General features: G+C 47.8%; 1 protein-coding gene across 1 annotated transcript in view; it reads right to left on the bottom strand.

Annotated features, from left to right (window-relative positions):
• The window catches only part of MYO5C (myosin VC), a 90,441-nt gene that overhangs the window by 48,061 nt on the left and 27,529 nt on the right, over positions 1-14,851 (bottom strand). The window contains exons 8-12 of the mRNA XM_054565417.1: positions 13,977-14,084; positions 8,843-8,949; positions 7,375-7,640; positions 3,362-3,443; positions 406-546 (exon numbers count right to left, since the gene is read on the bottom strand). Coding sequence (XP_054421392.1) covers positions 406-546; positions 3,362-3,443; positions 7,375-7,640; positions 8,843-8,949; positions 13,977-14,084 — 704 coding nt within the window. The remainder of the gene's footprint in view (positions 1-405; positions 547-3,361; positions 3,444-7,374; positions 7,641-8,842; positions 8,950-13,976; positions 14,085-14,851) is intronic.

Below are 14,851 nucleotides of genomic sequence, written 5' to 3'. Positions count from 1 at the left end.
CCTCTCCAAGTATATGGTGTTGATTTTTCAACCACACCTCCCGATGGATGACTCATAGATCAGGAAGTAAAAGAAAACTTGCTTCTTGTTAGTCATTAACAGCTGGTGTGGGGGTCACCTGCTGTTTCCACGTACACTCTACATACACCTAGGGACAGCCTCAAAGGGCACCTCCTTGCAGGGCATAACCTAAGAGGTTGTGCACGTTACCCAAGGGCGGACAGCACCTTCTGAGGGTGGGAGGCTTACCTCCCTCTAGGGTTCCCACTGTGGACTGCTGACCAGCATTAATATCCAGCCAACTGGATCACACATCAGGAATTCACATGTACATTTTTAAAAATCCACTTTGCAACAGGCTCATGTTACTACTCACAAGTTGAAAATTTTTTTTTTTAAAGTTACCAAGCATTCTTCATCCAGTAACTCCAAAATGCCCATTTTTGCTTCAATCAGGTCAATAACTGGTTGGTTGTCATAAAAATCTATCAGAGTCCAAGGAATATCCTCCTTCATGTATTCTTCTTGTTCAAGTTTAAAGACATGCTGGGAAACCAGAAGTTAATACAGAAAGTAAAACAGAATATTAAAGTGTGCTTCTGAAGAGCAGGATGTAAGCATTTGGAAAATGTAGCTACACAACAGGTCTGCAATGTTTGTGGGGGACCCAGAGGTGCAGGCTATGCCCCTTCTCCATAAGCAGCGCTGCTGAGCTCCTATTTCGGGTTTAGACACCATCCTCCTGCCCAGTCTGAGTGGGCGCCCACATCCAGTCACCTCCAGCCCCCCAGGGACTCAGGGTGGTCCCGGGCCCAGCCTGCTCACGGGCACTGCGGCTTCCCAGGACAGAGCCAGCCTGCCTGAGAATGCTGGCCACGGGGCCAGTGTGAGGAGCCAGCCACTGGGAGAGCTTTGCCCCCTTGTGCAACCACAGAAAGAATTAGACCTATTTCTCAAAACAAATAACATCCAGAACTGTCAGAAAATTGGGCTGTGTAGAAGACCAAAAACCAAGGATTTAAAGAAGCCACATTCATCCAGACAGGAGGGAGGGTGGAGTTGCAGAGATGGACAGAGAGGCGCAGAGACGTGGTGTAGCACCGAGAGGTGCTGGCACTGGAACGGGCAGTCCCACATTCATGTGTGGTCAGAAAAAATCAGGAGGGATACCTTGGGAGTGAGCAATCCCAGCCCCAGGCCAGACCGCACAGCCCCAGGTTCCAGTGTCGGGAGGATAAATTCCCCTAACTTCTGGCTCTAAAAACCAGTGGGGGTTGGGGCAGTGGGAGAAACTGCTAGATTTTCAGCAGAGTTCATTTAAAGGGCCTGCATGGACTTAGAATGTACACAAACCCACCCACTCTGGGATTCAACACCAAGGCAAAAGATGGAAGGGCCCCAGTCCATACAGGAAGTAGGTGAAGTGACTGGAAATGGGGCGAGTGCTGGGCACACCTCCAGAAGCCAAGCAGCAGGACTGCCCCCTCTTCAATCCCTTCCCACATGGAGCCACAAAGCGGTGAAGTGGGTGGTTCCGCTCTGGCAATTACCTAAGGCTCCACCTCACAATTTACAGGTGCCTTTTCCAAGACAGAGAGTCAAAGCAGCTCTACCTAATACACAGAAACAAACACAGGGAGGCTGCTGAATTCAGTAGACAAAAAATATGGCCCAAATGAAAGAACAGAACAATACGCCAGAAAAAGAACTAAATGAAATGGAGATAACCAACCTATTGGATGCAGAGTTCAAAACACCTGTGGTCACGATGCTCAAAGAACTCATTGAATACAGCAACAACATAAAGGAAGAAATGAAGGTTACACTAAGTGAAATAAAGAAAAATCTACAGGGAACCAACAGTGGAGAGGAGGGAGCTGAGAATCAAACCAATGATTTGGAACACAAAGAAGGAAACAGTATTCAACCAGAAAAGTAGGAAGAAAAAAGAATTAAAAAAAAAAAAAAGGACAGGGTTAGGAAATTTTGGGAAAACTTTAAATGTACCAACATCCTAATCACAGGTGTGCCAGAAGAAAAGAGAAAGAAATTGAAAACTTATTTGAAAAAATAATGAAAGAAAACTTCCTTAATTTGGGAAAGGAAATAGGCATACAAGTCCAGGAAGCACAGAGAGTTCCAAACAAGTTGGACCCAAAAAGGACCACACCAAGACATATCATAATTAAAATGCCAAAGGTTAAAGATAAAGAGAGAATCTTAAAAGCAGCAAGAGAAAAGCAGAGAGTAACCTACAAAGGAGTTCCCATAAGACTGTTAGCTGATTTCTCCAAAGAAACCTTGCAGGAAAGAAGGAACTGGCAAGAAATATTCAAAGTCATGAAAAGCAAGGACCTACCACCTAGATTACTCTATCCAGCAAAGCTATCATTTAGAACGGAAAGGCAGATAAAGTGCTTCCCAGACAAGGTAAAACTGAATGAGTCCATCATCATTGAGACATTATCACATGAAATGTTAAAGGGACTTATTTAAGAAAAAGAAGATCAAAACTATGAACATTAAGGGGGTAACAAATACACAACTATCAACAACTGAATCTAAAAAACAAACTAAGCAAACGACTGGAACAGGAACAGAATCACAGAAATGGAGATCCCACGGAGGATTATCAGTTGGGGGGGCAGTGGGGGAAAGGGACAGGGAGTAAGCAGCATAAATAGTAGGTACAAAATAGCCAGGGGGAGGTTAAGAATAGTCTAGGAAATGGAAAAGCCAAAGAACTCACATGCACGACCCATGGACATGAACTAACGGCGGGGGGCTTTCTGGAAGGAAGAGGGGTAGCGGGCAGAGGGGCGCAAGGGGGGAAAAATTGGGACAACTGTAATAGCATAATCAATAAAATATATTTTTAAAAAGCCCATGCTCTCCATGATGTCATACTATCTATTCTTCAGGGTTGTGTGGGATAAGCTGAATTTTAAAAAGGCAAGTGGGAGAGTTCACCACGTAAAGATGAAGGGACGGGAAAAGAACAGGAACAGCAGGTGAGTTACAGCAGACAGAGTAGCAGGTGCAAAGATACGGAGTTTCACAAGGACGTGGAGCCTTCAGGAAACTAACTAAACCATTTGGTCTGGCTACAGAGGAGAGTCTGAATCCAAGAATGACATATGAGGAACTGGAACTGGAAAGTTGGCAAAGGGCTCCAAAAAGATAAAAAAGGGTGGGAAGATGTGATTTCCAGATATGGCCACAAGGTGGTGCAGTTGAGGCAGCGTGCAGCTCCTTGACTATCCAGGATTTGAGGGGGGAAGTAGCCTGATTGTGCCAGTTTTCCACTTTCGGAGCACACAGGGCTGAGAATGAGTTTGATGAAGGCAGAAATGTCACCTACCAGATTAAACTGCTGTTGCAGCTTTTCGTTAGCATAATTGATGCAAAACTGTTCGAAGCTGTTCACGTCAAAGGTTTCAAAACTGAAATACAGTTTAAACAAGTTAAAATGTAACTTGGAGGACATATATATTCATTTATAGGTCAGTGTTTTTGGACAAAGGTCATAGCTTAAAAGTTTGCTATGTTTTCTGAAAGTTTTACATATATCTGAAAGCCTGGCAGTTAGTTTTTAAATCAGTTTTTCCCAGGTTGCCTCAGAAGGAATCTGGTACGTACAAAACACTTACCCTGAGGCAGGCATTAAAACTGGCCCCTCACAATAGCACGTATTGTTTCATCTACACAACAACACTGACAGCCTTGTTATTACCATCACTTGATAGATGAGGAAATAAGACTCCAGAGGTTAAGAAATTTGCCTGAGGTTACACAGTTAGTGTCAGACAGCTGTGAACTTGCCTGACTTGAACACCTATAATTTGGTAAAAAAGCAATGCTGTTTCTGATTCCCTCCTCGTTGCCTGTTGAAGGGAGAGACAGCAGAGTTCTGCCTCCCCCCAGGGTGCTCTCGTAGTTCTTGGGGAAAAAGAGCAGGGCCATTTGATACCTATAGCCCAGCAGACCCTCAGGTCCAAGACAGATGTGGCCCTCCATTTTCAGACTTTTCTCTGGAGCTGCCCTGGAGTTGCGTACTTGCAGGCTACCAACGGGAGGTGACAGAACAGGAAGCAGGCTGGAGAGAGCAGAGGACGGTGAGCTCTGCCAACTGTGGCAAACAGGATTGTCCACGGGGCAGCTGGGACTCAGCCCAGCTAGCTGTGGCCACGGATTAATGCAGGCCAGGATGTTAGATCACCTGATTCTCAAGAGAAGCCAGAGATCTGGACTTTCATATGAATCGTCCCATTCTGGAAAACATGTCAGCTGAACAAAACCCAGGCACCAAGTTCACCACCTGGCTAGGAGAACAGTCCTGCCAGGAGGAAGTTCTCCCAGGGTTTAGGTGTAAGCACTGATACACATTGCTTCCCTGAACGGCTAACACCGCCCTAGGTGGAGGGCTATGGTGGCCCCACTGCTACACGTGAGGGCCAGAGGAGACGGTGACCATCGCAGAGACTGGCAGCCAGCAAAGGGTGCCAGATGTGCAATCTGACCCCAGCTCCTGGTGCCTGCAAAGCTTCGGTTCTTAATTGCTCTAATCCCCAGGGGTTCCTGCCAGCACCAGCCACAGGTCCCCTGGGAGTGTCACTTGTAAGCCAGCTTGGCTCAGTTTGGACTTCCTGGGCAGATTACAGGACTCGACTTTCCTCTGAACAGCTCCAGGGTGACTCCGCAGCCCTGATAGCTGTGTTCTGAATGTGCTCTGGTAGGTCCAGAGGCTGGACACTGCCGACAGGCCAGAGCCGGGCGTGGGGGGAGAGTCCAAGGTTCCTCGGTGTGCTCTGTGGCCCAAAGCCAAGACCAAAGGCAGGGCTTTCTAGAGCAGGGGCAGAATGTCAAGCATCAGTGATTATGTTCCTGCCTTTTGCCCACCTTCCCCGCCTTCCCCATCTTCCCCAGAGCTAAAGTTCAAAACCCATGGAAAGACCCAAACCTGTACTAAAATGCCAGAAGCACATCCCCTATGATAGCACTTCACATTTGAACAACGCTTATGGTTCTTAAGATGTCTTCACCCGGGGGTATAGTATAGACTAATTCTCAGAACTGTTTTAAATCCCTTATATTTAACTGCAAATACGGAGATATAAAGCCACAGATAACCCCCTGACCCCCCAAAAGATGCCTTTACCATTTCTTCCATTTGAGCTTCGTAATAACTCTGCAACAAAGGCCCCATCTTACAGATGCGGAAACTGAGCTTCAGATGTTCGGTGACTTCCTCAGGACCACACACCCGCCAGGCTGTACTGCTTACCCCCAGGGATCTGAGCCCCCTGCCCAGCCCCAGGCCTGTGCAACTCAGGGGCCAGAGAAAATAAACACCCACTGGCTGGGGGACCATAAGCCGTCATGTGGTTCCCCGCTGAAGCTTCAAAGGCCACAGGTTTATCCTTAAACGTTTTCAATAAGGGTAACTCTTCATTTGAGGCTGCCTGATTTCTAAGCCAAGTGGAGCTCAGTTCTCTCAAAAAGTTTCGGGGTGCACATGGAATAGGGCTAACCTAGCCGTGAGCATACCAGAGAGAGATGTGAAAGGATTCACCCTAGGCAATAGCATAGTTACTTAAAAAGGGGTGTTTATTTTTTGGAGGGGGTACCATTCATTCATGGGTGACTGCAAGCATGTTACTTTATCATTTTGAAGAGGAATTTAATTTTAAAATTAAAATTTAAGACATAGCCTAAGAAATTCTTGTGGATTTATCATTACTCCTGACTCACGTTTGAACATGCAGCCGAAAAGTTCAAATTCCAGGATCTGACTCCTGCCTACCTGCCGTTCTCCTCACTTACTGCTCCTTGCACTCAGCGGCCCTCCTCTCTCCCCGAGTCCCCGTTACCTCCCACTCATCCCCTATCCCCTTCGAAGGAATCGTCCTCATGTAATTACCCACTGCCTACTCCACTAAAATCTAAGTCCCAAAAGGCAGGGGCCATGTGCCTCTGCTCTGCACTGAGCACCCCCAACACAATGCCTGGCACATATATGCTTGTTGGATGTATGAAATAATATATTCTTAAAATAAAGGTCTATTTATTTTTAAGGCAATTTAAAAGCACAGAAAAGAGCAGTGAATAATATAACAATCACCTATTTCCATCGCAAAGAGACTATTGGGAAGCAGGACTATTCCTTTTTACAAGTCTACTTAAATTATTACTGGCTGCTCACATACTTTTTTTTTTATTTAGAATAAAAAAAGTAAATAATTTACTAGACGATCCCAGTAATGTATCAATGTTTTATAACTGTTGACATCCCTATTGATTGGTAGCCACGTGTAGTAATTTAGGATCTAAATTACACAAAGTAGCTCTCTTGAGGCACTCTCTTTACCTGGGTTCTCTGTGGCCCCTCTGCCCCGCCTTCCCCAGGAGGTGGGGAGGCCCAGAGCCCAGCCTCCCTCTGCACGGGGAGGGGGCTGAGCTGCTCTTTACAGGCCCAGGGACTGACCGCTCCCTGACCTGGGTAGAATACTCTGTGGTGCCCTCAGCGGGTGATCTGCCCCTTCTCCCATGGAGACACCAGGGTTGGCCCTGGGGGGAGGGTTAGGGCACGGAAGGCCAGGCGCCAGCGGCCCCCTTAGAGTCCACCTCCACGCTGGCCTGGCCCTGTGCACTCCTCTGGCTATTCTATGAGCATCTTTAGTGCGAGTCTGACCCAGGATTTAGAGAAGCAGGATGGGCGAAGGGGAGGACAAAACAAAACTCCAACGTGGGAACTCCTGGGGAAGGGCTGAGGCAAACCCATGACCCTCATCGCCCAGAAAAAGGATGAGGATTTAGGTGTGAGGAGGTGGGCTGGCAAGAGGCCTGGGTTTGAGTCCTCTTCTGGCCCAGAGCCTGGGTGGGGTGCAGGGGCTCTGGGACTGTCATTCCCTGTGACACGGGAAAGGTACATCAGGATCCACACCTCACGGGGTCTCTATTAGGAGACAGAAGTGGGCGGCAGCCTCACAAGGCACTGGTTCCCCCAGCGGCAGAGCAGCTGTGAACCAGTTACTGAGCCTGTTAAGCCTTGGCTGCTTCATCTCTAGAATGGGGTTGATAACAGGTTTGTTTGAGGAGTAAGTGAGAAAGTGCGTGGGAACCACCCAGCATGGTTGCTGGCAGACGGTGAGCTCTGGCTGTGGCCATTACTAACTCAGCATTTATTTAGTACACCAACTAAGACACTGCGTGTAGCCCAGGAGACTGTCCTTTACATCCATACATGCAAAAACAGAGAACACCATCTTTCTGATCTCGTGAAACACAAAGGAGAAACCAGAACAAAATAATCTAAAAATGACAGGCATTCAACATTCAAATGAGGAAAGATGGGCTCACTAAAGAGAAGCTTACCCATAAATGTCCAAAACACCAATAAAAGTGTGCTGCTTGCCTGAAAACTGCAATGCTTGGTTAATTCTCTCCACAAGGAAGTCAAACAGGTGAGCGTAGATCTTCTTGGCCAGCGCGTCCCTGGCGTTGACGGCCTGGGGCCTGGTCATGGGCTTCACCACCGTCTCGGAGGTCGTGACGATTTTGCGATTGCACAGCCACTGAGCCACTTTGCCACTGTCCAGGCCCAGGAGCTCACAGAACACCTCCAGGTGACTGTCATCCCCCTTTGAAAACGAACAGAAGCTCTGTCAGGGCCGCCCAGCCGTCTAAAGCAGCACCAGCCCAACCAGCCAGGGCCCTGGCCTCCTGGCTCGGGCCCCTGGGGGAGTAGGACGAGCCGGCATGAGAATGGCCAGCTTTGCGAGACACAGCCAGGCCTCGGAGTGAAGCAGGAGGGGCCGCAGTGGCGCTGGACCTGCCCCTCGCCCTTGGCCGGACACCATGGCCATCGCATTAATAGACACATGTGTTACTATGTCTCCTTTCCTTCTTCGCGTGGATATTGATGAGAATAGCTAAACACATACCTCCTACCAAGAATCACTCATAATATTTGTCGGAGAAGACACGCACATAAACTTACCTTGTGTCTCTACAATAAAGAAATCTGTCACCAAACTTCCATGGCACTACATTTCCAGGGAAGAAGCCAGCCCCACTGGTGTTTGATACGGGTCTGAGTCAGGACGCAGGAGGTGTCCTTTCTGCTTAGACGATCCCGGGTCCTTCAGGCCCTAGTTACCTGTGCCGCCCGCCCCTTGTTTTCTGGCCTCATCTGCCACACTGTATTTTGCTCACTCCTCTCTGCATATCCTGACATTTTTGCTCTTTCTCAAATTATACCTCCTGCCTGGAGGCCCTTGCACTTGCTGCGTTCTGTTCTTCAAATATCCTTCCCCCAGATGTGGGCACAATTCACTTCCTTGTCTGCAGGCCTGGCCCACTGCCACGAGGTCAGACAGGAAGGATGAGGACTGAGGTGTGAGGAGGCCTTTTGTGTCAGGCACTCAGAGGATTTCTCTGAAAGCTCCTGCCTACCCTATACTCTGCCTTATTTTCCTTTTTAATAGCCATCACCAGCTGCCAGAGCCTAGAGTTGTTTATTGTGTCTCCTCTCCTCCACTTCTGCCTCCCAGGTCATAAGCTCCATGAGGGGCATCTTGTTTTGTGTTGTTCACTGCTGTTTCTTCAGAGTCTGTAAGAGTGTCTGGCACATAGTAGGTGCTCACTTGTAAGAGGGAGAAGGGGAAGAAGCTTTACTCTTTAAAGGCAACCCATGGAAACCCTTGCTTTATTCTTTTGATTAAGCTGTTCTCCCCAGTTGGCCCAAAGTGCCTGGTGCTAAAAGGCGAAAGCAGGGGAAGCCTGAGGTGTTCTAATGATGACCCTCCAAACACAGGGCGGGTGAAACAAGCAAGTGTCTTACACTAACTGTAGATCGCTCATTGCCCACTGCTTTGATTTGGACATTGCCCAGATGTAGGATGGCTGCCAGGGTCTTAAAAACATCCATCTGAAAATCCTCCTTGAAACCTGAAAACAAAAATTTTCCCAAATTAGGATTACTGCATTTCTTCTCTTACTTAATTGCTGGCAAAGATAACACGTTAATTCCTCCAAGATACACTAGTGTTGTACCATTGGTGCCATGAGCTCACGGAGAGGGGATGTGACGTGGACCCCAGGAGAGCCTGGCTCACTGTTCTTTCCTGTGTGACTTGTGCAGATGCACAACGTGAGCTCTAGAACCCACGAGGTTTCCCCTTTTGCTGTGGCCACTAGGAAGTTCAACACAAAAATTCCTATCCAGATAACCATTTTGCGTCTCATTCCTGAGAGAATCAATGCTCATTTAATCTATGATGTACTTGCTTTACTTTAAATATGTGTTTTCTTTTTCTTTTTTGTTCACAGTCTCCCTGAGTTCTTTTTATGGTGGGGTGCTTGATGGATTTCACTTGCCCCTCCAGCTCAGCACCCCGTTCTCTGCCCCGGGGGCTGACATGCCTGGACCAAGGCAATGGGTGCTCCTGTCCTCGGGCCTGTGGTTGGGTCTGGCCAGTGAGGACCTTGGCAGGAGGTCAGGGAGCAGGAGGAGAGAGGGGCGTGTCAGCTCTCTTTTCCTGCGATGCTGCCTCAGGCTGACTGTATTGCCGACCACCAGAAGGTCACTGCTCCTGAGCTGGCACCGACTTTCCCCACCGTTCCCTTCAGGCTCCAGTAACACCCTGTGCTGAACAGGGAAGAGCAGCTAACAGCTCTGCTGCTGCACCCAGGTCCCTACCGCCGCCCCTCGTAGCTCCCCCAGCTCCATCCGCACTGCTAGTCGCTTCCTTCATTAACAAACCCTCCTCTTTTTATCCTCAGTGGAGTGCGCCCCATGTTTCCCACTGGGACCCTGACTGATGCGGGCAGAATATAAATTATGAATACAGCCGTATTTGGTCACCATGAAGGGATTAGTACATTTCCTGGAGCTGAAAATAAACCAAACCAGCTACCAGGAAGGCCCTTGTGTCTGACTCCCAGAAATCACAACGGAGAACCTGCCCGTCGCCAGCAGTGCTTCGCTGGGTCAGGGGCCCAGTGCAGGAGTGGGTGGATGAGGGGGAGCACCAGGTGGTGGTAGTGGCGCTGTGGTGAGTCACGGAGCTGGGGACGCACTCAGGCGGGTGGGGCAGGCTCCCTGGGAGGGAGTTCTGTGCCCCCTGGGCCGCAGTGGGGGCAGCTGGAAGAGAGGCCCGCGGCGGCCCCACCCCCTCGCGGCGGGAAGCAGCGGGCCCTGGACCCCGAGAGAGCGCCGCTGCTGCCCCCACTGCTGCTGCGTGAGGACGCCTGTCACTTTTCAGTAGCAACTAGGTCATGTTCTTAAATAATTTCAAAACCTAGGGAGTCTTCTCTATTTCAAAGGTTAAACAAAATTAAAGGGCAAGAGATTTCAAACCAAAAATATACGGACCACTCCAGCTCAGACTGGGTCTCGGTGTTTGCTGCCTTTCCATTTGGAGCTAACATGTCCATTGGAAGGACAGATCTTCTACCAGAAATAAACCCCCAGGCTGCCACGGTGATCAATGACAGGTAAGTGATAAGGAAAAGCAAGTAAGAATGGGAAGTTTGGGAGTCTTAGTTCTGCCTCCCCTCTCTGTGTGATCCACAACGAAGTCATTTCACTCTTCCACGCCTTCCAGAGTCCGCGAATGTGCAATAGCTCCAAAGCCATTATGGGAAAGAACGAACGTCAGTCCTCAGTTCAGTAATTGCTGTTCGTGAGACAAAGTCACGGAAAAGCACTGCCAGCCCGAGTTAGATTTCAATGAGAAACACAATGGTCAAGTCTCTTGAGCCCGAGTCCTGGCTACGTCTGACTGTTCCCAGCGTGTTCTTTCTTTCAGAGATCTGTCAGGCCAGGCAAGGATCAAAGGATGAATTCAATGAGATCAGGGCAGAGCAAGGGAGAGGAGCTTTTGATCAAAATGCATCGCCTTCTGCTTCCTCAAGGATAACTTTGCGGTTGGCCCAGGGACCTCAGGAGCAGAACAGGAGGGGAAAGGGAGGGAACTCCTGTCTGCCAGGCACTGTCCCAGCACTTCCCCTGTGTCACCTCTCTCATGCTTACAACTATATGAATAAGCCCCAGTATCATTCCCGTTGCACAGAGGGGACACTAAGGCATGGAAGGGTTAGGAAATTTGCCCAAGGTCCTGCTGAGTATGTTGTATCTGACCATTTTAATGCCAGTGACCACTGCAATATGTGAAGAGACCTGTGGAGTCCGTGCAGCTGTCCTCGCCTCCCGCAGGGCATCTGACGTGGAGGTCCCCGACAGCCCCACGCCAGGCACAGAGGCCTGAGCAGGCTCTGAGGTCCATTTACTGGGCACGTTGTGAAGCGGGTTTTGGTATTGACCTTGATAACCTGCTGCTAATCCTCCCAATTCTCTATATTGTTTCCATAACAAAACACAGGAACAGACAAACCAACCAACAAGGACTTACTTAGCAATCACATTTTAAAAGAGTGTGATGTGCCCAAGGGCGTTATAATCCTGTATAAGATTAGAGTTGGGCACTCTGCCCTGGAGGGGGTCTCCATCTAAGCTAGATACCACCGAGGCACACGGAAGAGAACATAGCCAATGGGCCAAGCAGTATAAGCAAGGCGTTCTCATTGTTAGGAGACACACTATTGGATGGAACTTCCAGGAATGATGTTCTGTATCTGTGCTGCACAACACAGGAGCTATGAGCCACTTGTGGTTATGAGTAGTTGAAACATGCTTAGCGCAACTAAGGTACTGATTTTTAATTTTATTTCAATTTAATTAAAGTACTTGTGACTGGTGGCTACCGTGTTGGACGACGCAGGTTTGGAGACCACAAAATCAACTCATAGCACAATGTCATTGGCTTGGGGCTCACAGGAGGATCGCAATCTCAAAGTCAGTCAGATCGTCTCGTTCCATGCACGAGTCCACTCCACAACAGTGCATGGACCTCTAGAGACTAAACCAAACTTCTCCCCTGCCTGGCAGTGGGTCATCACGTTTGGACACACTGGGGTGAATCCAGATGGCTGCGTGAGCTCCACAAGTCTTCTCCCGTATTGCAAGAAAACTCTAAGGGGCTCCTCAACTCTTCTCACCACATCATCTAGGACAAGGGTCAGCAAATGTTTTCTCATTAGGCTTTGCAGGCAGTGTAGTTGATGTCGCAATCACGTAACTCTGCTACCACAGTATAAAAACAGCCATAGACCATACTTATGCAAATGACTGTATCTCTGCAACAATAAAGTTTTTATTCACAAAAATAGGCTTCAGTCTGCCGACCTTTGGTCTAGGACATTTTTTAGTGATTCATGCAATGAGGTCATGTTTTCGTTAAATGCGTACTGACCTCTGATACAGCATGGCACAGTTCACAAACCATTTTAGACATTATCTCTTCATCCTCACAGCATCCCTGACAGCTACTGCAGGGGCCACCCCAAAGATGGCCACTGCGCCCCTCCCAGCGTTCACGCCCTGCATAGTTACCTCCCAGGTCCTGAGTCTGCGCTGGCCCTTTGACTTGCTTTCGCTTATTAACACATGGCAGTAGTGAGGCTGCATTACTTCTGAGGTTGGTTTATAAAAAGCCCTGCAGAGTCTACTTGAGCCCATTGGAACTGACTCTGGGAGAAGGTAGTCACGCACATGCAGTCCATTTACTGTGCGAGCAGCACACAGTGAGGGAGTCCCTGCGGAGAGACAGGAGGTGCTCACCCAGCTCCCAGTAGTTGTAGCCATCCCAGTCCACACGAGAGAAGAAGCCTTCAGAGGATCCAGCCCCTGCCACCATCATAGGACAGTCCCCATGTGAGAAGTGCCCAGCTGAGCCCAGTCCACCCAGAATCACACGAGATAACAATAAATTGTAATTGTAAGACTGGAAGGTTGCAGCTTCGGTTCCCAGTCCAAGCATGTGCCCGGGTTGTAGGTTTGGTTCCCAGTTGGGGCATGTATGATAGGCAACTGATCAATATTTCTCTCTCACATAAATATTTCTCTCCCTCTCTTTCTCCCTCCCTTTCCCTCTCTCTGAATCCTCTCTCCCTTACTTGCTCTCTAAAAGCAATGAAAAAATGTCCTTGGGTGAGGATAGAAAAAAGAGAGAGACGTTCTAACAGACTCAGAGATATAGAGAACAAACTGGTGGTGGACAGAGTGGAGAAGGATCGGGGGACTGTGAAGGGACTGAGAAGCAGAGTGGTAGTTACAAAACAGCCACAGGGATGTAAAGTGCAGCTTAGGGGATGTAGTCAATAATATAGTAATAACTGCGTGCGGTGCCAGACGGGTCCTGGAAATATCAGGGGAACGTTTTGTAAAGTATGTAATTGTCTCACCACTATGCTGGACCCCTGAAACTAATACAAAACAATATTGAATGTAAGCTCTAATTGAAAAAAAATTAAGTAAATTAAGAAATGAGATGTTTAAAGACCCTGAGTCCAATTCCGGTTCCCTCCATACTTGCCCTGTAACCTTAAGTAAACCACTTCCATCTCTGTTCCTCCTCAGGTTCCTGTTGTAAAATGCAGGAAATACTAGCGTCTACCTCTTAGGGTGGTTGTAAGGTTTAAATGAGTTAATAAGAGTAATAAAGCGCTTAGGGTGATACCTAAGCTGCATATCAGTGTGCACCATTTTATTGTCATCTGGATACCCGCGAAGGCTGTGTGGGGTCAACACTACACTTCTGAACTCAGTGAGAGCCTGGCTTTCACCAGGCTTCTCTCTAGTCGCCCAGAAGAGCTTACAAACTACGTCACAGGGCTTGTAGCCAGGACTCTCCCAGCAACCCAATGAGGCTGAGGACAAACACGCTGATTGCTAGATCTTTTAGGGAAAGGCACAGTCTTAATCACTCGACCTCTAGCTATGTTCTGATTGGCATTCTAATATTAGGATTTATTAGGAATCTTCAGAGTACATGCATGCTTAGTATCCTTGCCTTTTTTAAAAAAGGTGTTTAAAAAAGGAAATGGCCACACCGTGGACAGGATTTGTCACTTACCCAACAGTGTGAAGGTCTTCTGGGTCTCTGCCATGTCCGCCCTGTCATTCACGCCCTCAATGACAGTGCTGCCTCCCATTCTTGTGTAATTAAATTCTTCCGCACTCCCTGAAATCGAGTGAAATCGTTGTGCCTATATCACAAAAACTTGGGTGTCCATGTTTATCAAAACGAAAGTTCTTAATAAGCTATATTGAGATATTTTACACATGCCATTCCATTTATTCCTTAGAATTCTACATTACAGACTAAGAAGCTGAGGCTCAAGAGAGTGAAGTGACTTCCTCAAGGTCCCACGCAAATGGCAGGGCAAGAATTTAAACACAAGCCTGACCTCAAATCACGTGGATTTTGATCCAGTGCCTAACCATTTTATTATACAGCTTTCTGTGTCAAATTTCTGTACAAATGCCTGTGCCACAGACATTTTTTAGTGAAGTATATTAAATGTACAATGAACTACACACATTTAAGATGTACACTTTAGCTCTGTCTGGTGTGGCTCAGTGGATTGAGTGCTGGCCAGTGAACTGAAGGATTGCCAGTTCAATTCCCAGTCTAGGGAACATGCCTGGGTTGCAGGCCAGGTCCCCAGCAGGGGGTATGAAGAGGCAACCCATTGATGTATGTCTTGCACACTGGTGTTTCTTTCCCTCTCTTCCCTTCTCTCTAAAAATAAATAAATAAATAAATAAATTTATTTTTTAAAAAGATGTACACTTTGATGAGTTTTGATGTATGCATACCCTTGTAAAGCCATTATTACAAACAAGATAATGACCTAATATACATACAATATTTGAATAGTAGGTTATCCTTGAGAAAGCCCTGTTATGTCCACTATTCACATTCTGTTTAGTATATAAGGTACGGAT

Source organism: Pteronotus mesoamericanus, unplaced genomic scaffold, assembly GCF_021234165.1.
Source record: "Pteronotus mesoamericanus isolate MK-2021 breed Mesoamerican mustached bat unplaced genomic scaffold, CSHL_Meso_final contig_164, whole genome shotgun sequence".
Taxonomy (NCBI): domain Eukaryota; kingdom Metazoa; phylum Chordata; class Mammalia; order Chiroptera; family Mormoopidae; genus Pteronotus; species Pteronotus mesoamericanus.
The sequence above is the reverse complement of the archived record's forward strand: the minus strand, read 5'-3'. Positions and strand labels throughout refer to the sequence as shown.